The sequence below is a fragment of the Siphateles boraxobius genome, unplaced genomic scaffold (genome assembly GCF_051911475.1).
Source record: "Siphateles boraxobius isolate OS27281-9 unplaced genomic scaffold, OSU_SipBor_1 56, whole genome shotgun sequence".
Taxonomy (NCBI): Eukaryota; Metazoa; Chordata; class Actinopteri; order Cypriniformes; family Leuciscidae; genus Siphateles; species Siphateles boraxobius.
In genome coordinates, this window is record NW_027509182.1 from 1,460,176 (window position 1) to 1,483,014 (window position 22,839).

At 40.7% G+C, this 22,839-nt stretch overlaps 1 protein-coding gene across 8 annotated transcripts in view; it reads left to right on the forward strand.

The window, feature by feature from the left end:
* Positions 1–22,839, forward strand: part of pik3r1 (phosphoinositide-3-kinase, regulatory subunit 1 (alpha)) — a 36,299-nt gene that overhangs the window by 11,971 nt on the left and 1,489 nt on the right. Inside the window, exons 3-15 of one of the 8 annotated variants that reach the window (XM_077206350.1) lie at positions 12,648–12,743; positions 12,833–12,907; positions 13,108–13,239; positions 16,354–16,555; positions 16,644–16,726; positions 20,990–21,092; positions 21,197–21,295; positions 21,415–21,595; positions 21,696–21,821; positions 21,933–22,075; positions 22,165–22,341; positions 22,453–22,527; positions 22,610–22,780. In XM_077206350.1, coding sequence (XP_077062465.1) covers positions 12,648–12,743; positions 12,833–12,907; positions 13,108–13,239; positions 16,354–16,555; positions 16,644–16,726; positions 20,990–21,092; positions 21,197–21,295; positions 21,415–21,595; positions 21,696–21,821; positions 21,933–22,075; positions 22,165–22,341; positions 22,453–22,527; positions 22,610–22,780 — 1,663 coding nt within the window. Of the gene's footprint in view, positions 1–12,647; positions 12,744–12,832; positions 12,908–13,107; positions 13,240–16,353; positions 16,556–16,643; positions 16,727–17,917; positions 19,548–19,689; positions 20,696–20,989; positions 21,097–21,196; positions 21,296–21,414; positions 21,596–21,695; positions 21,822–21,932; positions 22,076–22,164; positions 22,342–22,452; positions 22,528–22,609; positions 22,781–22,839 lie in introns of those variants that run through there. The other 7 variants (XM_077206351.1, XM_077206355.1, XM_077206358.1 and 4 more) reach the window with 7 other exon arrangements.

Consider the following 22,839-nt stretch of genomic DNA (forward strand, 5'->3'; position numbering starts at 1 on the left):
CAAATATTCACAGTAACCAGAGCAGCTGATGACTCTAATGGAAACACTGATTTCTGCTACACCTTGACAATTAATAGCAGGTAAACTTGTTCCTCAAAAGCAGGTTTAAACACTTAAAAAAAAAAGTCCTTTATTGATTTCTGGGGGAAATGTGATCACTTAGTGGTTTGCTAGAATGACATTTCAAAGATGAACTAGTCTGTGATGGAAATGCTAGATACACAAGTAGACCCCTAAAATTAACTGCTGAGGAAACTATCTTTAGCACCATATGCAATTCCTCTGATCTTCCTCTGTGGTTCAGACATGCTGAGATTGTTCCACAAAACCCCGACAGCTGCTTTTCCCTCCTTAACCTGTGGTCCCTTTCCTTGCATCCTATGGCATACAAAAAAAACAGGACCAACACATATCAGACCTTACGCATGTTCAGACTTGCACATGGACCCTCTTCCTCTTCCAAGAGTTGCTGTGGCAACCAAAATCTGCAGTCACCGATTGGCTGTCTGAATCTGAGCTGAGCCATTTTTATTTTTTTTTGGCCTGTTTTCTGTTTGTTCAGTTTTCTTGAAGAGAACTAGAAGCTTTTAAAGCTTTTTTTCATGCTCAAATAGTTAATGTTTACCCTTTACCCATAAAGTCTTACTGCACTTGAGCTTGACCATGAATGCATCTTTAATCGTTTCCATTGCCTGGTTGATTGTGTGATCTGAACTGCACAGCTTGGATAAATTAAGCGTAGTAGTTGGAAACTGAAGGTGTTTTCTTGTTGATCTTCCTAGAGCAGTACTTCTCAAAGTCCGGACTCCGGTCTGGATCCGGACCTGGAGGGAATTCAATCCGGACCCGCCTCCATTTCGTATTTCAAGAGCACTAATTGTGTGTAAGGGATTAAAAGTGTAGATTTCCTACTTTGATAAACGCATGTTAAAATCATTTGTTTATTTTTTTTATGTCTTTTTTGAGATGGTCCGAAATTAAAGCGAAGGCGAGATATTTAAAGTTTTCCTCCGTGATTTAGTTGCCATGACATCCAGTGAGCGTATGACTTTAAACGTAATCGGGCGTGACGCGACACGACACTTCACCGCAGTAAGCGTTTGAATGGGTGTGGAGGATGTCATTGTCCAGGAAAAGAAAAGTTGACGAAGAAAATAGTCTTCAAAGATGATTGGACAGAGAGGTATGCGTTCATTTTGCCCCAATCAAGCACTAAGCCATTCTGTTTGATTTGTAACGAGACAGTTGGAGTTGTGAAGAGTGAAAACAATAAAAAATAAAATCATAAAATGAGTGTTTTGATTTATGCATGTTTATTAAAAATAAGTTTTGTAATTAACAATAGTTCCGGACCTTTGACATTGATGAAAATTCAGATTTGGACCTTTGAATGTAGACTTTGAGAACCCCTGTTCTACAGCATTGTTCACAATAACACTGAATAAGTTACTACTATTGCTACTCACAGTGGGTTGAGCATTGCGCGAGTATACTATTGTGTGAGATCATGGCACTCTTGCTGAACTGCCCAGTTGTTAGTGTTGCTTGCTAATACTTGGACAGTCACACAGCTTTTTTAGGAGTGTGTTTACATAGCCTTACTTAGCTCTTTTAACTTTAAGACTTTAAGATCTAGACCTTTAAGCAACCTTCCATTGCAGTGCATTTTGCATGGTCGTAGGGGTGCACGCAGGGTTCTAAATTAACTTTTTTGATCACCAGCCAATGTGGCTGGTAACTTTCTAAAGTTACCAGCCAATCAGAATTTCCACTAGCCAAATTTTTCCGGTGAAAATACGAGAAATTATGAGTGCCACTGAATGCATTTGATCATTTTATTAACATTGTTTGCATGAATAACACATACAAAGTACAATACAACACAGAAAGTGCAAACATTTCATTTCAGCTGTCCATCACTGCATTAACGACTGCAGGTCAGCAGCTGTACTCCAAGGGAATCATGATCCGAGATGATATCTTCTGGACTAGTAGCAAAATGATTTTGAGACATATGCTTCCATTTAAACCCAGAAGTCTGTCCCAACTAGAGTGCGGATCGGGCCGAATTTTTTTGTCCAAGCCCGGCCCGCGTCCGACAGAGCAGTAACATAACCCGACCCGAGCCCGACAGGCATAAAGATATTTATGTCCGAGCCCGACCCGAGACCGACAGTTAAAATCCCATTTTTTTTCTCATGCTAATGACACATGTGCGTTTGTTTGTGTGGAAAGCCTGCTTTTATTAAGCAACTGTAGGAAGACATTCGGAAATGTCAGCAGGATGAGTGCATCAGCGCGCACGGAGAAACAAGCGCACTTAACGCAGGCGCGCATTCACGTGTTTCGTTGTCACGGCTACATAAACAAATTTCCGCACACAGGAAGACAGATGTTATGGTAATATTTTACATGTATTTTAATCACAAAAACGAACGTTTGCATCACGTGAAAGCATCAGGCACATTGGCTACCAACATAATAAGCTGTTTTAAATTTAAAATGTTCAATGCCATATCGCGCTGATGTGACCGAGCCCGACCCGAAGCCGAACATAATTTCTAAATATCTGTCCGAACCCGGCCCGGCCCGTCTGGTACCGACGGGTCCCGTCGGGCTCGGGTCGGGTATCCATCCTCTAGTCCCAACCACCGCCGCCTTTAGTTTAATCTTAACTTTTTTACCTTACTTTACTAGCTAACTCCCTCCTCTTTCAGTCTATGCTCCCTGCTCTGGCTCCGTTCGTTCTTCATCTTCCTTGTGTTTTCTGGTGGACGCTCCGTTCGTTTCCATGATCATTTCTCGCGCTGGCTTCACTGCAAACTGCGCGCAACCAATGGGCGTATGAAACGTCATCACGTAGCATTACGGCACAGTGTTCATGGGACATGTAGGAACTGCCAGGGGAGAAATGACAGAGAACAGAGCTTATGCATCACCGGCCAAACTGGCTAGTAAGTTTTTATTAATTAGTTAATTTAGAACCCTTGGTGCACGATATATCGAATCAATATCGCTATTTCACGATGCCCGATATCATTATCGAAAGTCTCGCGATAATTATGCGGGTTTTTTTGTTGTTGTTTTATGCGTCCTGTATACCAAAGAGTATAGAAGAACAAGAGGCGAAACTCTGATGCTTTTTTGGTAACAGCCACTAGGTGGCGCTTCGGTAGCGCGGGATAACTAGGGAGGGATAACTTTATTCAAAAATTTAATTCTGCAATTTGCCTTCATTAGCGATTATCATCAATTTGATTACACAGATACTAATTAAACTCATTCAATAATGAAATGCCTTTAACTGGAATGTTTAATCTTATTATTATACACTACTGACACTCTATCCTCCAATTTGATACTGTTAAGTGCTTTGACACAATCTGTATTGTTCAAAGCAATATATAAATAAAGGTGACTTGACTTCATGCCGATCCAGTGAGCATTGTTTCCGCGTGTGATGCACGCACATTTGAGTTTAAATCTGTTCATCAAATTACGTTAATGTATAAACCAGCATTTATGACCAATGAACAATGCATTTGTTACAGTATATTTTAATCTTTGATAACAGTAGGTGATAAAAACAACAGATCAGTTAGCTCTGGTCCAATGAAAAAATATTAACAGATAAAACTCAGGACATTTTTGTCCATGTAAAATATACCTCATTGTCATGTTCTAGACTTGTTATATTTAGCTTTAAATAAAAAAAAAAGACCCCTTTAACATTGTGGCATTTTTTTTTCTGTGGTATCGAAAATGGTATAGAATATCGATATTTTTCAAGGTATCGTATCGAAGTTAGAAATTCTAGTATCGTGACAACACTAGAAGAAATAGACCGAGACAACAAAACGAAGCGAAAGAAAAGAAAGGACCTAAAGAGAGAGCAAAGGGAGCAAAAGAAAGAACACAAAAGTAAGAAAATGTGTGTTGCTCAGGGAGAAGATGAAATAACAAGACGAAATAACAGAGATTAAAGAGGAAACTTTAGTTCCAGATGAAACTGGACAAGTGTAAATGCATCTGGTTGTTGAAACCACATATGTAAATTTTACTCTTCCCAAAAATGCTAAAAAATAAACTAGGGGTCGACCGATGCAGATACCGATTATTACAGTAATAATCGTAAACCGATTAAGTAGACCGAGAACCGATATATAGCCTATGTCTGATGTAAAAATTTAAATTAATGTCAAAATTAATAATAACAAAGGGTTTTGACAAATACTTTCTTTAAATGATTTTAAACATACCTTTGAATCTGAGAACTGTTATTGATAATAATAACTTAAAAAGTGCAGGAAGCACCCAGCAGCATTCTGTAAATATTTTGTAAAACTCTATTTTACTGTTTAAATAAAATTTTTGTAATCAAAAAGTATTTCTAATTAATTGAAATCAAACTTATTCAATTTGTTTACAGTTTAACAAAAATAAAAATTTTAGGGCCCTAAGAAAAGACAAACTTTTATTTTGACGGGTTGCTGTAGAGATCTTTGAGTTTCTGTGCGTTTATGATATGACGATAGCTTTTCTCAGTTGAAGCATTAAAAAGCTCATGAAGTGACTAAGCGGCTCTGGTGATGATGTTTATGCAATCATGTCCTCATATAATGATGCGGCTGAGACTGAAAACAGCGCAAGTGTCACGCGTGCTCCTGTGTGTGTGTGTGTGTGTGTGTGTGTGTGTGTGTGTGTGTGTGTGTGTGTGTGTGTGTGTGTGTGTGTGTGTGTGTGTGTGTGTGTGGTAAATGAAATCACGCGTCTGCTCCATTCATTTAGAGACACGCAGGATTCATGAACGCGGTTTGAAATTCGATTTGATTTGTACTGACCTGCTTTTTGTTAATTCATCTAAAAGTTCCGTGACATTCCGCTTTATACAGTAAATTCCATTTTTATGACTGGTTTCCGCGATTCCGTCTGTGTTTTCTGCATCGCGGAGATCACAGGCTCTGTTATATTGAGGTGTTTTGCAACTTGAGTGTAGTAATGTACTGCTTCTTCAGCAAAGTCTGCTGCTGCCTTAACTTTGAGAAACAACTGATGCGTGATCAGTGAAGCAGCTTCAGTCTGCAAGTGCTTTCGGTGTGAGAGTGCAAAACTTTCAGTGCCTTCAGCTTTCCGCGTTGATTGGCTGGACTCGTGACTCCTAACAAATCAGATGTGCGGGACATTGCATTGGTCTAGTCTACAGAGTGGTGTGTTCCGACAGAGGTGGCTGCGTCAGAGCCAAATATAGCGCATTTCAAAATTAAATTATTTTATCGGCAAATCGTTTTGAAAATGGCCGAGACCGATAACAATAAATGCTCAATATCGGCGCCGATAATCGGCCAGGCCGATAATCGGTCGACCCCTAAAATAAACATGTGGGAGCGTGTTATAGGCTATATGTAATGTTATAGCCAGATATGACAGCGCTAATCAGAAAGAGAAAGAGCTTTATTGCCAAGTGTGCTTGCACACACAAGGAATTTGTTTTGGTACTGAGGCTTCCAGTGGACATATACAAATACAACAAGAAACATAATACTACAAATTATAAGAATAAAAAATAAAAATATGTGAGAATAAAAGTATCACAGTTGGGTTTAGTCAGAATAGACATTTACAGATTATGAACATATTTACAGTGTTTTGAATATTATAAATAAATAAATCTACATATAAGTATCTCCTGAGTTGTAGGATATTGCACTAAACAGTGGGAGTATTGCACTTAAAGGCATATGCCTTGGGTGGCGTGTTAACTGTTCAGGAGGGAAATAGCCTGTGGGAAGAAACTGTTCCTGTGCCGAGATGTTCTTGTGGCCAGTGATCCACAAGTGATCCAGTGCCATTGATAACGAGTCGCCGTCTTGACGGAAACAGTTCAAACAGGAGGTGTCCAGGGTGAGTAGAGTCTGTGATGATTTTACCTGCTCTCTTCCTCACTCTGGAAGAGTACAGGTCCTGGAGGTTTGGCAGGGGGGCACCAATGATCCTCTCCGCAGTCCGGACTGTCCATTGTAGTCTCCTGATGTCTGATTTGGTAGCCGAACCAAACCAGACAGTGATGGATGTGCATAAGACAGACTCAATGACGGCTGAGTAGAACTGAATCAGCAGCTCCTGTGGCAGGTTGAACTTCCTCAGCTGGCGAAGGAAGTACAGTCTCTGCTGGGCTTTTTTCACAACGGAGTCAATGTGATTGTCCCACTTCAGGTCCTGAGAGATGGTAGTGCCCAGGAACCTGAATGACTCCACTGCTTCAACAGGGGTGTCATTGATGGTGAGTGGAGGGAGTGCTGGGCTGTTCCTCCTGAAATCCACGATCATCTCCACTGTTTTGAGAGTGTTCACCTCAAGGTTGTTATAACTGCAGCAGACCAGACAGCCAGCTGTTCAACCTCCAGTCTGTAAGCAGACTCGTCACCGTTTTGGATGAGACCAATGACAGTGGTGTCGTCTGCAAATTTCAGGAGCTTGACAGTGGGGTCTTTAGAAGTGCAGTCATTGGTAGGGGTGTCACGATTCTCCAAATCCTCGATTCGATTACATTTTCGATTCTAAGGTCAAGGTTCGATTCAATTCTCGATTTTTACTTTTTTTTAAATTTAAGCACAGGTTGCTGTTGCTCCTAAAAAGCGGACATCAGTTCATCGCAATCTCACACATCTCTGTTATTACCAATGAAGCTGACTTGCGCAATGAATCTTTCATAATATATAGCCTACACTTTGTTATAATTAGAGGATTTGCCAGCTTACAGAATTCCGCACTGAACAAAAAGTCGGTTTTGAGCGGTGAGGAGAATCCCTATCTTAAATGCTTCTGATTGGCCATTGCGTTCAAGAAATCAACACATATTGGCTAAATCGATCAACGCTGCAAATATGTTATGAATAGAAACTCTGGCCTGTCAATCGTTTCTATTTTGTTTTAGTTGTTCTTGTTGCTTTTCTGTAACAGATAAATAAAAATGTATTAGTTTTTATATGTTTTATTCGTAGATATTTCTAGTTTGCGGGAGTCCCGCAAATCGTTTTATTCTCCCGCACACACAGAGTGAGTGCATTACCGCCCGCGCTAGCACTCGGCCATCAAATCTAGTCCCGCACCGCACTCTATTGCGTTGGGACTGCACGTCTATAGATCAAGAGCCCGGCCCGAGGATAGTGACGGGAAATATAGGCCCGGGTCGGGGCCAAAATCGGGCTCGGACATAGAATCTAAGTTAGAGGACTCACAGCATTTCAACGTGTGTTTTTTTTCCGCGCCGTGATGAGTCGTTCATGAACGATCCGTTCATTGCCTCTGTTATGCCACAAATGAACAAAAGACTCGGAAGGTCAATTAATTATTAATGTTCCCTGTAAATTATTTTTGACTGCATAATGATTTCTTAATTCAGAATATGATCAAGATTGCGTAGGTGGATGTGTTCGGGGAATTTGCCTGTTAAAAGTATAACATTTAAAGCTGAAATGACTAGAAAAAAGATTAGTTAATTTTGATGAACGAGATTGAACAATAGAGTCAGTAAAACGATCCGAACTTTCCATCACGGGCGCGACATGGGGACATGGCAGCATCGACGATTCCATTTTTTATTTAGATTTTTGAGATTGTGAATTAATTTCGATCGATTTCGATTTAAAATCGAGATCGTGACACCCTTAGTCATTAGTGTACAGGGAGAAGAGCAGTGGGGAGAGAACGCACCCTTGGGGGCCACCAGTGCTGATTGTGAGAGTCTTGGATGTGTGTTTCCCCAGTCTCACTCACTGCTGCCGGTCCGTCAGGAAGCTGGTGATCCACTGACAGATCGAGGATGGTATGGAGAGCTGGGTCAGTTTGGCTGTGAGAAGATCAGGCATGATGGTATTGTAGGCCGAACTGAAGTCCACAAATAAGATCCTTGCATAAGTCCCAGGTCTGTCGAGATGTTGCAGGATATAATGCAGTCCCATGTTGACTGCATCATCCACAGACCTGTTTGCTCTGTGAGCAAACTGAAAGGGATCCAGCAGGGGTCCAGTGATGTCCTTCAGGTGGGCCAACACCAGTCTTTCAAACGACTTCATGACCACAGACGTGAGAGCGACAGGTCTTTCGTCATTAATTCCAGTGATTTTGGGTTTTTTGGGGACCGGAATGATAGTGGAGCGCTTTAAGCAGCAGGGAACTTCACACTGCTCCAATGATCTGTTGAAGATCTGCGTGAAGACCGGGGCCAGTTGGTTAGCGCAGGCTTTTAGACAAGCAGATGAGATGCAGTCTGGGCCTGAGGCTTTCCTAGTCTTCTGTTTTTTGAAGACTCTGCTCACGTCCTCCACACAGACCTTAAGCTGAGGTTGGATGGCAAGAGGGGGGAGGAATGGGAGTACAGGAGGGGATGGTGAATGTGTGAAGTGCAGGTCTGAGCCGGTGCAACAGGCATCACCTCAGATGAGAAGCTGAGCATCTATTCTTCAAGCCAACGAGCAAACTATCGCAAATCAAAGTGAAAGTAAGTCGCAGACGCTTAACACACAATCATCATCATCATTAAAAGTAAAGAAACGTAATGATCTTACCAGTGCTGTTGCCGCTATCTCTTATTGCGGTCTTTGATTTTAGCTGATGATCAATAAAATGCAGCTCTTATCTGTTGCTTTCGGTGACGTGAACTCTATTAAATCTGGATGTTGTGCGGGAATTGAAGATCGGATCTATATCCGTTTTGCGAAAACACATTTATGTGACCAGGTGTAAATGGAATCGTTTTGATAAATCAGATATCAGATCAGCTATCTGGTCTGAGAAAACGCATGAAGTGGCCAGGTGCCGGGGAAAGTGCCAATTGCCTTCTAAAGGCAGTTGCACTGTTGTTGATGGGCCCTGTTTCTCCTAACATTTTCTTTTTACTTGTTTTTTTTAGATTCATTTTATTGTTTCTAACATTTCCTGTTTTTTAGACATGCTCATTTGTTTATTTTTATACTGTACAACAATAAAACATGTCCTGTTCTGTAGTAGACATGGTTATTTATTTATTCATGTTGTACCAGTCCAATATGACTGTCTGTTGATAATAAACCTTAACAATAAACCCTGTGTTGTAAGAATTTGTTTTATTTGTTATGAATCTATTTTTGATGTGTTTTCCTATAACTTTTGTAAATTTACGTACGTTTAAAAATATCGAAATTAATATCGATATCGCAATATACATTTTTTTTCAATATCGTGCACCTCTATCGTACACCTAGGGAAGTTAGTCTAGTTCTTCTTTATTTACTCAAGATCCTAGAGACCCTGTGTTGTAAGAATTTGTTTTATTTGTTATGAATCTATTTTTGATGTGTTTTCCTATAACTTTTGTAAATTTACGTACTTTTAAAAATATCGAAATTAATATCGATATCGCAATATACATTTTTTTTCAATATCGTGCACCTCTATCGTACACCTAGGGAAGTTAGTCTAGTTCTTCTTTATTTACTCAAGATCCTAGAGACGGTGTCTCAGAGACATAGTGGAACATTGAACCAAAACATTTGAACTATTCCACTATCATCAATCCTGAATGTCATTCAATCTAGCCCCATGGAAGGCCAGTGCTATCAAGTCACCCTGAGTTACTTAGAAGCAACTCAATCCCCCCCTCCCCTGCCAGCCTCCCACCCTCTGTGGAAATGCCCATCCAATGCATGTAAATATACACAAGACTCTTGGAATATACAATTCTATGATGAAATGCGGTGTGCATTATGACTTATGATGTAATTGTTTAAATATTTTGTAATTAAAGACCACCATAGTGTACTGGACTCTTAGGCTACGTTCACACTGCAGGCTGAAATGACCCAATTCCGATTTTTTTTGCCCCATGCGACCTGTATCTGATCTTTTCATGACAGTCTGAACGACACAGATCCGATCTTTTCAAATGCGACCCAGGCCACTTGGGGATGTGGTCCAAATCCGATATGTATCCAAACTTTTGAAATGCGACTTCAATCTGAACAACCAGGTCACTTGTATCCGACCCGCACGTCATTGATATGCGACAAACGTCATAATTCTGCGTTGAAGTAGGCGGGAATGAGAAGATAAACAACAACTATGGTGGACGATGCTAAGACCAGTCATGGAAGGGAAGCGAGGTTTCTGATTTAATTAATATTTGGGGGGACAGCTGCATTTAGGCTATGTTTAGCTACTTCCGCAAACAACAAGTGACGTCGTTGACCGTTGAGTACTCTTCTGTGCATGCGGGTCACTTCTGGGTCATTTCACGTTCACACAGGAGATCACAAAAGGTCGCATTTAATTGGAAATGTGAACGGCCTTGCAAAAAAATCAGATTTTTTCAAAAAATCGGAATTGAGCATTAAGCCCCTGCAGTGTGAACGAGGCCTTAAACTGAGCCAGTCTCAACTGCAAGACAGCATAGTGACTTAAGCTAATTCACCAAACTTGAATGGTAAATGTGAAGAATCTGTTTAGGGCTGCAGCTATCGATTCTTTTTGTAATCGATTAATCTAGCACTTAATCGATCGATTAATCGAGTAACCGGATAATTTTTTTTGTGTGTGTTTTTGAACAAAAAAAACAAATTATGCATAACAAAAATTATATGGCTGTAAAATGATCAAGCATTTGGCTTTTTATTTCTCAACAGAGGTATTTATTTCCAAGTCCAAAAGTTTGGCTCCAAAATTCAAGTGCCAAGTTGGCATTGCCAACAATTATATTACAACATACAGTTAAGTGAACTTACTGTAACATGTATGAAAACAAACTTAATATGAATATAAACTTAGTTTTTTGCCTTCTTAATACACAATATAACAAAAAAGGATTGCACCTTCTGTAAATTTAGTTTAGTTAACCTGAGAACAAAAAATTGGTCTGAAAATTGGTAGGTCTGGTAGGTCTGAAAAAAGTGTGTGTGTGTGTGTGTGTGTGTGTGTGTGTGTGTGTGTGTGTGTGTGTGTGTGTGTGTGTGTGTGTGTGTGTGTGAGTGTGAGTGTGAGTGTGAGTGAAGGGGTTCTTTTTTTAGGCTATACTCTCTTGCAATTGAATGTGATAGTTACGTTTACTACTTAAAAATGTCATCAAAGCAAAAAATCATATCTAGTCAAACCGCATCACGACATCGCAACAAATAGCCTACAGTATTGGATTAAAATCAGCGAACATCAATAGGCTTAGACTACGTTACCTTGTTTCACCGATGCTTGGTGAAACAGCATGGAATGGATTCCTCCTGTTCAGATGCTTAATCATGGAAGATGTGCTGTTGTGGTATGCCAGCTCTATTTTGCAGTAGAGACACTGCACCTTGTTGTCTTCTTTATTAAGTGTGTAATGATACCAAACTTTAGACAATTTCTGCCGTTTATTTACATATTTATTCTCCGCCATTGCGCCAACTAAATTCAAAATATGCTTCCTGAACAGGTCCGTGTGAATAAACGGTCCGTGTGAAACAATCAAATCCCTGCGCCGGGCGTATAGTATGCGTCATAGGAATTTAACGAGGCTTCGAGGGAGAGTTTTTGCCTCGAGGAATTTTTGTAATCGAGTAACTCGAGGAATCGTTTCAGCCCTAAATCTGTTATATTCCAGAACCATGTTTGTCACTTTTGACCAGAACATTTTGAGCTAATGTAAAATTAGCCCAGCGCTTTGAATCTGAATTCTAAGAAGTAGCAGGCTGGATAAGGTGTCTGTCTGGGCACAAGGTTACCCCTCAGTGTGGCGTACCAAAGTCGCACTACTCTCTAAATTTCTATATGAGGAATCTGTCGTTCACTTCCCCTGCCTCGAGTTCAGCAGTTCTCAGAAAATGAATAACTCCTTATGCTCGATGTCGCTTTGCCAGTAATGGACTCCAGATGGCTGTTGCCTTTCAAAGTTGAGTTCAAGAGAAGGGGTCTGATATGAGCAATATAACTTTTTTTACTTATCTCCCAGGCTAGCAAAAGAGAAAAAAAAGTCCCAGATCCCTTGGACTAAACAAGACTATTATTTCTAATGGCTTAAACGCCCATTTCCTCATGTGTGGTTGTTTTTTCCATTTAGGCAGCCTCCAAGCTTTTAATTTGAGTCATTCCTTCTAAGAAACTCTGCAAACTGTAAAGATCCTCTTGATACCTCTATTAAAAAAAACTCTGTAAAGGGAATCCATTCATAATATGCTGTGTTTGGATCTGTGGCCTGGGACGCTACTAACAGTCAAGCCTTTTAGAAATCCAAGCCTTTTAAAATGCTGTGCATTTTACGCCAGTCCCGCAGCCCTTTCATGCTCACACCTGGACTTGTAGATCTCTAACCCTCAACCCAACACCAGAGACTGCATATTACGGTCTGTTTACTTTATCCTTCTCGTCCACCTCCACTGCACACTTAATCATATCCTACCGGTCAGCACCAGCCTTAAACACACTTAGATGTGCCGTCCAAACGTGCTCCTTGCTGCACCACATAAATACATGATGATGACTATTGATCTATGCGTCCTGTGACTATGGGTCATGCTTTAAAGTTCTTGTTTTCCTTGGAGGCTTTGAAATTATGGTGTTTGGTGCTTAATGAAAAGCTAGTAGAGTTGTTCAAAGGTACCTGGCGGCTTTTTGGTATGATTGTTTAACTTTCTCTCCTTTAGGCTCAAGCACTCTGTTAGACCTGACGGAGCAGTTTACTCCTCCAGAGATGGCACCACTCATGCTCCTCAAGCTCCTTGAGGCCATCGAAAAGAAAGGTAAAACCATTATGCATATTTTTTTTTTGTAATTATTACTTATTTATTTTTTGTGCTCATGTATTAACTCGCATATAAATTCTGTACAGGTCTAGACAACCCTACTCTCTATAGAAATTTCACTGCTGGAGGAGGGCTGGATGTCAGACAATGCTTTGATAATGGTAAGTGACACATTCCATTAGCTGTAGCCACTGTTAACTGTTCTGTCCATGCTGAGTGTGAAATGCAACCAAATCACAGCCTTATCCAGCATGCCTGGATATCCCTATTGTACTAATTTTCCAAACACTCCAACCCAAAGTGTTAAAAGTGCTAGCTTCATTCCTTCCTGTCCCACTGATGCTTGTGTTCTATGAATCAGACCCTGCCTTGGTGGATCTTGAGCAGATGGACCTTCAGATGTTGTGTGATGGTCTGAGGAGGTATCTTCAAGATCTACCTCAGCCTGTCATCCCCTCTATGATTTACACTGAGATGATGCGCATCGCTCAAGGTGAGTTTCCATAGGATTATTGCACATCAACATTAGGTCAACAGCAGGGAACTACACTGCGACCAAAATGGTCGCATATGCGACCTTTTGAAATGCCATTGCGACCCTAATTTTTAATTGGTCGCAAATGTATCACCGTTTGATTATTTTTGTACCTACCTAATGTTTTAGGCAATATGCTATGATTTACTATGAGCATTTATTAAAACAGAAATGTGTATTTTAAGAATACGTTTTATAACGCGCTCTGAGGATTCAACACATCAAGTTGGCTTCGCGGATTCGCGCTTGTTTAACTGAGAGAACGAGCAGAGAGAGTGAAAGCCCCAGTCGCGCGCGCGCTCTCTCTCCCTCCCTCGCTCATAATAATGAATTGAGTTGACTGAATATCTTTGAGAATACACGATGGTAAAAGGTCGGAAGACCGAAGTTTTTTTTTTTCTGAACTACCACTGGTTGTGAATTGTGCTAAAATAACGTTGCCTCATCTTCTCTGAAAAGCTTTCCACACATTCAGATGGCATAAACCACTCTTTCAATAAACAAAACAAAAAATCTATCTGGTGATGAAATGTTTTCTGTGTTGAGACAAATCTTGTGCGATGTCCTAAACTGCCTGGATAATCACACAACGTGTGCCGTGGTCCGTTAATGACACGTCCGATTCGCGAACTGACTCCTTTGAACCGATTCACTTTAATGAATGGTTAAAATAACAACTGATCTGTCCAACACTGAACTCAAGAGTCATTCTAGAATGATTCATTCTTTCCAAGTAGAGCTATTCAAGTCATCTGGTGAAATTGTTTTTATATCGCAATATATATCGCAGAAAAATCAAATATCGCAATGTCATTTTTTTACCAATATCGTGCAGCCCTACTGTAAATTCTGTGGGCCTTCAATTGCAGGACTGTCCAAATTTGTAACTGCGTCAAAACAATTCAAACACGAATCATTGAAGCTTCACAATGACATATTATATTTATTTTACTTTTCCTTAAGAGTTCAGAAGTCTGCCCATCTGTGCCAACCATAGCATGGTGAAATCCAAAAGAAATTAATTTAGCACTTTATTGTGTAGGCTACTGTATTTTCTATTGCAGTAAATCTATCCCAACCATTTTTAAAGAAAACAAAAAGGCATGTGTTTTAAAAGATGGAGAGTAAAATAAAAAGCACATCTGTATGCAATGCAGTTTCACTATTGGTCATTATTATCCAGAGCGGCTTACTATATAAATAATTTGTGCGACCAAATCATGTTTTGCGCTAGTAACTGAAAAAGTTAGTAGCGCAAGTGCCACCAGTGGAAAATGTTAGTGTAGTTCCCTGGTCAACAGCCCTGAAACTCTCATGGGATTTCTATGACATAGTATTAAACCATGTTAGTACTGCCATGTGAATCATTGGATTTACACGGGATGAGTTTCCCATTCTCATTTTGCTCCTAAACTGTTTAAACTGATATGAAATGCTGTTTCTTAAGTCTTTTTTCTTTTCTTTTGTTTTAAATCGTTTCATTCAGTGGTCATCTTAGTAAGGGGTTTTCAAACTTTTTGGAGCCTGGGATCCCTTACAGGGGAGATACATTTCCAAGGACACCCTCATAATTATAACAGTGACCAAAGTTAATGTGGGTGGGAGTAATGAACATAATATGTTTGTTTTATTGGTGCTAAAGGTTTTTTTAATAACACAGCACAATTATATTATTTTCCGGAAAATAAGTCACACCTATAAGTAGCAGCAGGTCAAACTTGCGTTGTTGAGAGAAAAAAAAATACAGATAATTTGCAGTGGTGCGTGTCACATTTTATTATTACATTAAAAAATTATGTAAAATACTGGTAAATATAATGCAATGATAACAAACATTATAAGACTATAAACATGCATTACTTCCCCTCATTCCAAATTCTTTAAATTTAATGTTAGCCTATTCAGAACAAAACAAAAATGAAAAATATATGTATAAAATAAAAATAAATTATATTCATATTCATATTAATGAATTACAAACAACATTTATTTTAAATGCCAAGCCTATAACAAACTTATTTAAAGTGAAACTGAACCCTACGGCTCACTCACATCTCATTCGACATGAATTGTTTCCATGAATGAATCGTTATTAAACTGTTATTACTATAACTACTAAAGTATTATTTATTATGTAAAAAAGTCTTTGTACTTCTCTTTTGTCCCAATATCCACTTAAAACAGCATTCACATACACAAAAAATGTGTTTGGAATAACATCATCGCAGAGCGATGCTCATGACACAGCCTACCCAACAGACAAATTCAATTCAACTGAATAATTTTTTTCTGGAATAATCAGATCTTTTTTCATTGATCTCATTTCATTATAAGAGCCACAGGATGGTGCTATTGTTCTCAAGATTTTTGTTAGCCAGATGGTGAGCCTCTTACAATGGTAGTAAAGTAACGCAAGGTGTCACAGTCCCGTGACCTTCTAAAAGCACCATACCAGGCTCATCTGTTAAGGTTGTGTGGTTGAATCATCACAGCGCATACTTTTATTAGTACACATGTTCCAACACTTATCTGATTTTGTGTATACTAACCCCAGCCAATTCAACTGCGAAAAGTATTCCAGGTGTTGTATTGGCCGTTGAATTTATCTGCCCTCGCTGTGTGACTGAACATTCTGTACATATGCAGAATAAACTTTTGGCAGTGTAAACTTGCACGTATCCAATTTGAGAGAGAACAGTGTTGTTGGTTGTTTTGTTCTTCGTTTTTTTGCTTTGCACTTCTCTTTTGGGTAGTGTAAAGTCACGTGGCTGGAAACAGGATATCTGTGGTTAATAGACCTAAAGCAAACCTGAAAACTTATCTGCTACATCAGCGCTGTCAACCAATTATCTCTCAGAGTACCTTACTCACTCTGTCATTGTCTCGCTTAAGATCTTGTGTGGTTAGCTGCACACCAAGTGCAATTTTCCACACTTTTTTGCATATGGCCTCACTGATTATTGGTATGTTTAGCTCACTTTAAATATACATCACATGATGCCACTTTCAATGTTTGTAGTTGGGTGTTAGAAAGCCCTTGTTTTACACTCTTCTGTCTTTCTGTCTCTTCAGAAGTGCAGGGTGCAGACGAATGCGCACATCACCTGCGGCTGGTGACCAGCTCGTCTGCACTTCCCCCGCAGTACTGGCTGACCCTGCAGAGTTTGCTCCGCCACTTCTCTCGTATATGTCAGGCCTCAGCAGCTAACCTGCTCAGTGCTCGTGCCCTCGCTGAGATCTTCAGTCCGGCACTCTTCAGACATCAGCCCACCAGGTACATCCTGACACATATGCTAATGAATCATGTTGTTGCCAGCTAGCCTGCTAGCAAAAAAAACGGATGTTTCTTTTTTCCTTCCCAGTTGTGAGCCCAGCCCAGAGGCACACATCAGGATAATTGAAGTCTTGGTGACCAGCGAATGGAGTGACAGTCAGGCAGCTCCAGGTAAATACACTATAACGATGATAACAAACCACTTTAAGACAATGGTTTATCAACCATTTAGTGAACCAACCTTTAAATTATTTAAATTTAGTTATCTTAAGAATCTTAATAAATGCTGGAGAAAAAAACCCCACAGAAGTACAACATTTAACTGATGTCTTATTTGAATAATGCCATGTCATGGAGTCAAAAGGGTTGAGAAACATTTCTCTAAAGCTTTGCATACAGTCTAGGCAATGGGATGGTGATGGCTTACTGGATTCAAACCAGTGTTGTCAAAATAAGCACCATTGTCAAACATGCACATTTAATTATGCATTGGAGTAGGTTGCAACAATGGGGAGAAGATAGGGAAAGGTACATGGAATTTAAATTTGTGTAATGGGCTGGCACCTGGGTTTGCTGCATGAGACACCTTGGCTTACTGGTAAGTGCTAGCCACTAGGCCACAGCTCCAACTGATGTTCATACTTTTACAACATACATTTTACAACGTGCGTGCGTGCATGGTGCGTGCGTGCGTGCGCCACGCTGCCCTGAACACAGACCTGTTGTGTAGTTGGGCTTTTATAGCACTAGTAAAGTCTCTCTCCCTGTCTTTATCCGTCTAACTCTCTCCCAAGTCTGGCTGTGTGACAGTTTAAATGTTTTATTACCTGTTAGGGCCTATTTATACCTTACCCTGGCATGGAGCAAGCTCAGCTGTCAGTAATTTGCACCTGCAGGAGGCTGGGTTGGGCAAGACAAGTCCAGACTCAAAAGCACACTTGCCTCCTTACTGCTTGGGCAACTCAGTTTCTTCCTGTACAAACTTTTACTAAAGCGTGGGTCACACAAGTGCCACCTTTTACTGTTTCTTGTTGCCTTACCGACCTGCCCATACTTGATTCCTGCACATGTGGCATTGTGTAGCTGTTGATATGCGTGTTAATTTGAGCGTGCGGATGCGTGTGTGCACATGTTCCTAGTTACTAGGTGGCTAATTTAAGCAGGTGGCAAAAGGCCCACTTGGAATTGGCTTCAAGTGCGGTCTGCTCCACAGAGCTCACTTGTTAGCTTGCAGCGGCGGCTGTTCTGTCTTGCATGCATTCTAACACACACACACTTTCAACGATCACTTCCGAGCACTTTACTCCACCCCCTGGCCCCCTCCTGCCTGTGCCACGTTCCCCTCCCAAAACATAAGGTTGCATAGCTCAGCAAATATTTGAACCTGAGCGAGTTAATCATGAGACTGAACCCTTGGAGCCAGGGAGAGTGAATGAGCAGAGAGAGAGAGAGTCGGCTAGCAGCAGTGCGATTCCAGCAATCATTTACCTAGCCGTCCCGGAGCAGGCTTCATTCTCCACCCCTCTCAGACCTCCTTTAGTTCTCTGGACTCAACCCGTCGCACCAATTATTTTCTTTCTCAACTCGGATTTTGCATGATTTCTTCAGACTGCTGCAGTGATTTTGAGACTCCTGCACCAGTCAAGTTTGAACATTTTTCAAGACAACAAGAGTACCATCTTTTTGGATTTACCAAGAATCACGAGTAATGCTTACCGGAAAGACTTGCTGAACGAAAGGCTTCTTGACTTCTGCTGAACATGCACAACTTGCAATGTAAGTGTGTGGTTTTGGTGTCTTAGGAAGTTTGGTGTAATGATTGGGTTACTTTTATCAAAAGCAGTTAGGTAGATGGAAAATGTATCAAAGTAAAGCAGCATGTCATCACTTCTGGGAGTTACCTGGTTTTTCATAGCGCATGATAGTGGTTCTTTTAGAAGGTCCTATTTTGTGTCATGATCTAGCTCTTTCACTAAAGCTCTGACAGCCTTGAATATCAGTGCTACTCTTCTGTATGAGTGTGTACTTGATACTTGTGTGTATCAAGACTAGCACTCCAAGTGAGACCTGCTACGAAAAGTGGGTTAACTTGTTTGACTGACACCGGCATGTCTGAGCATGCGAGATGAATGTGTTGCATTATTCATCGGCTCCAATAAAAGTTAGGGTATAGAATTTCTTTAAAATGCAAGGAGTCCACTAAAATTCTAAATTTAAGTTTTTGAAAATTTCACACTTCCTTTTTTTTTTTTTACACACTTCTTTGATGTTCCAGTGGCAGTCAGTTACATTTGACTTACTGCATGACTGTTAAGCACCCCAGCTGAAGTGCCTTTCTGACCTGTCATTAGAGTGCCAAGCATGACAATAGCCCAGGTTCCTGTGACCATTTTAACCCTACTGAGAAATGCGGCTATTTCAGGTACCCTCTCAAGCATGTATAGCTGAGCTCTACCCTCCTACAGTCCTCTGTGAGTCGCATGTGGGGATTATAAGAAGTATTTGCAAGCTGTGCCTGCCTCCTGACCTGGCCTTGTCTTTGACGTAGGGACTGCCTACGTGCCGCTGCAGCAGCGATTTTGTCTGCCTACCAGCAGAGAGGTTGTGCTGAATGCTTATGCTCAGTGAGGCGGGGCTTAGCAAATCTGCATCACAGATACAGGAAGGGAGGGGGTGACAGAGAAAGACCGTAAAGCTTCAGTTCTTTTTCTCATTCGAAAGACGCTGTGCTGCAGTGCACCTTGTCTGTGATACAACTGGCAGCATCAAAACGGCTTTGAGAACGCTTGTGTTCCACACGGATAAAGGATATCCCTGGATCACACAAATAAGAGCAGATACATTTTTCTTTTGATGCACTTTTCATTGTCGACTTTTGAATGGACAAAGAGCACTGTTGCAATGACATCATTGCACTTCGGACTTGGAAGAAATAGAGGCAGGTGATGTGGCAGGAGTGGCCAGCAACAGTCCTGCAGCACCATTGGCTGGGGTAAGTGATGTAATGGCTTTCACTGACCCCACTTTCCTAGGCTTTTCAAAAATTGGTCTCAAACTGATGAGTGTAAAGAACCTGGATTTATAATATACATTCGGAGGAGGTTTGCAAAGAAACTGCATGCGTATCCTTCCAGATACGCAACACATCTTTAGGCATGGCGAATTTAGAGAGTCCACAACTTGACACTGGATCAGGATCTGGATAAGACCTCCTGTTTTACATAGAAATAGATGTGCCAGGTAACTGTTGACGTTGGTGCATTACAAACATGTCATTCGTACGTCTAAATTTGATGGGTGACAGCTCTGTCTGTGGTCTTGGATGCATTTGTTGGTCTCAAAATGGGTTTAACATTTTGCCATTGATGTTTTCTTATGGTAACAGATACATTAATCGTTGTGTGGAATATTGTGTATGTTTTAATGGAGGTACCACAAAAAGCATGGGATGATTTGTTGGTTCGATTCTTTTATTTTATTTATCTGATTTAATATCTTTGTCTGTGAGTTTTATACCCTGTGATTGCACGAGGCAGAAAATGCTTAGCGATGATGGTGACTGAAGTGAACAAAAGAAGAGACAGTGAGTGTGCATGAGATGATGGGGGGGGGCTAAAAATAGCCCACCACTTCAGCTCTGCCTCATGCTCCACGGAGACTGCACTGCCCCCGCTGCTTCCCGTCACATGGCCCAGCAGCCAATCAAATGCATTCTCTGCCTCTATCCAGCGAAGCAACATGTTCTCAATGGTTGAGGATTCTTGCATGATTGTGCACAATGCATTGCTTTGAAAAACCCATTGGTGGGTATATGCCTGCTGTCCAATGTCATTACTTCTAGAAACCGTGTTAATTCTGTTCAGAAACACTTGTTGAAAGGACGCATCAAATAACTTGTTTAAAATCTACATTATTCCCTGTTTTGTATCTCCATGACTCAGTATTGTGATCGGTGCATCTCACGAATAGATTATGTGGTATAATGTTGACCAGATCAGGAAATGATGATTAAATTAGGTTTTTTGGAAGGGGCAATGAAATGCATTCTCCCTGAGTCAAGAATCCGACTCCCTGCTGAGCGCTCAGGAGGCATGTGCTCAGCTGCATTTAATGAAATGGAAGACACTGGGAGGGGAGGAGGTAAGAGATCTGGGAAACTGCAGTAACCGTTGCATGCTTTTAAAACATGACTGTCGCATTGGAAGGAAACCTGCATCATTTACTTGACAGCAAAAGGATGTTTTGAGGGTTTTCATTTTTCTTCACAAGATTAGCATTCTTAGGTTGGACTGTTGTTTCATATTGAAAACACCGATATGTCAGGACGCATAGATTTGGGCATGCCTGCACATGTTTTATATGTAAATGACCTTGAGTGCTGCTAGTTCATCAGCAGTTAAGTTCTCAATCAGTTTCTCTCATTTCTCTTTACAGCACTACCTCCCAAGCCACCCAAACCAACGTCTGTCACTAACAACGGTATGAACAACAACATGGCTCTGCAAGATGCTGAATGGTACTGGGGGGACATCTCCAGGCAAGTAGTCATCAAACCTAGTGATTGGTCAGAAGCATGCTTTTTTATTTATTATTATTATTAATTTTGCTTCTTGTAAAAGTTTGAACCTCTTTCTGTTGCAGGGAGGAGGTCAACGAAAAGCTTAGGGACACTGCTGATGGTACTTTTTTGGTTCGAGATGCCTCCACTAAAATGCATGGGGATTACACGCTCACACTGAGGTACATTTCTTCTTTGTAAACCCAAGTGTGTGTCTGAATTCTTTTTTATTTAGGGTGCTTGCCTTGACGTTGCCAACTTCAAGGATTGCTCTAAATCCTAATTTTCATTGACCATACAGGAAGGGAGGCAACAACAAGCTAATCAAAATCTTCCACCGGGATGGGAAGTACGGCTTCTCAGACCCCCTGACTTTCAACTCTGTGGTTGAGTTGATCAACCACTATCGGCACGAGTCTCTCGCCCAGTACAACCCCAAACTAGATGTGAAACTACTGTATCCTGTATCTAAGCACCAACAGGTAATGGGATATGGAGTGTCCTCCTGCAGAACTTTACTCTGGATCATCTAGTTTATAACAGAAACATTTTATTGGATATGTTTTTTTTATTTATTTATAGGATCAAGTGGTAAAGGAGGATAACATTGAAGCTGTTGGGAAAAAATTGCACGAATACCACCAGCAGTTCCAAGAAAAGAACAAAGAGTATGACCGACTCTATGAGGAATACACTAGAACATCACAGGTTTGCTCTCCCTAAATATATTTGATGATTTGACTATAAGTATTTCAGTAAAGCAATCTCAGAGCTCGATAAAGTGCGTTCATTCTGACATGGTTTTTGTCTACTCACTAGGAAATACAAATGAAAAGGACTGCTATTGAAGCTTTTAATGAGACCATAAAAATATTTGAAGAGCAGTGCCAGACACAAGAACGATACAGCAAAGAATATATTGAGAAGTTTAGAAGAGAAGGCAACGAGAAGGAAATCCAAAGGTGAGTCCTGAAGCTGAAAACCTCTAAAATAGTGTTTTGGAGAACATTTCAGAAGTTTAATTCAACACCATTGCAATGTTTCATTGCAGGATCATGGTCAACTATGAGAAGTTAAAATCGCGCATCAGTGAAATTGTGGACAGCAAACGACGTCTCGAGGAAGATCTGAAGAAGCAGGCAGCGGACTACAGAGAGATTGACAAGCGGATGAACAGCATTAAGCCTGATCTCATCCAGCTCAGAAAGACCAGGGATCAGTACCTCATGTAAGTAGCTCATCTATAGTTTCTGCACTTCAAATATAACACACAGGACACAATCTTGCATTCAGAAACGACTACATGGAGAGCAACATAATGATTTCTGTTGCTGCACAGGTGGTTGACACAGAAAGGGGTCAGACAGAAGAAACTCAACGAATGGTTGGGAATCAAAAATGAAAACCAGGACGAGTGAGTATTCTTATCAGATTATAGCTGTTTGATATAAAGTCTTCCTACTTTCAAAATTTAACTCATCACTTCTTTACTACAGTCAGTACTCAATGGTGGATGACGATGAGGATTTGCCACACCATGATGAACGTGCCTGGAAGCTGGGTAACATTAACCGCAACCAGGCTGAGGCTCTTCTTCGGGGCAAGAGAGATGGAACATTCCTGGTCAGGGACAGCAGCAAACCTGGATGTTACGCCTGCAGTGTTGTGTATGTATCACTTTTTTGTGCGTTTTTTTAGTTCATATGTTGGTTGTTATTACCGACAT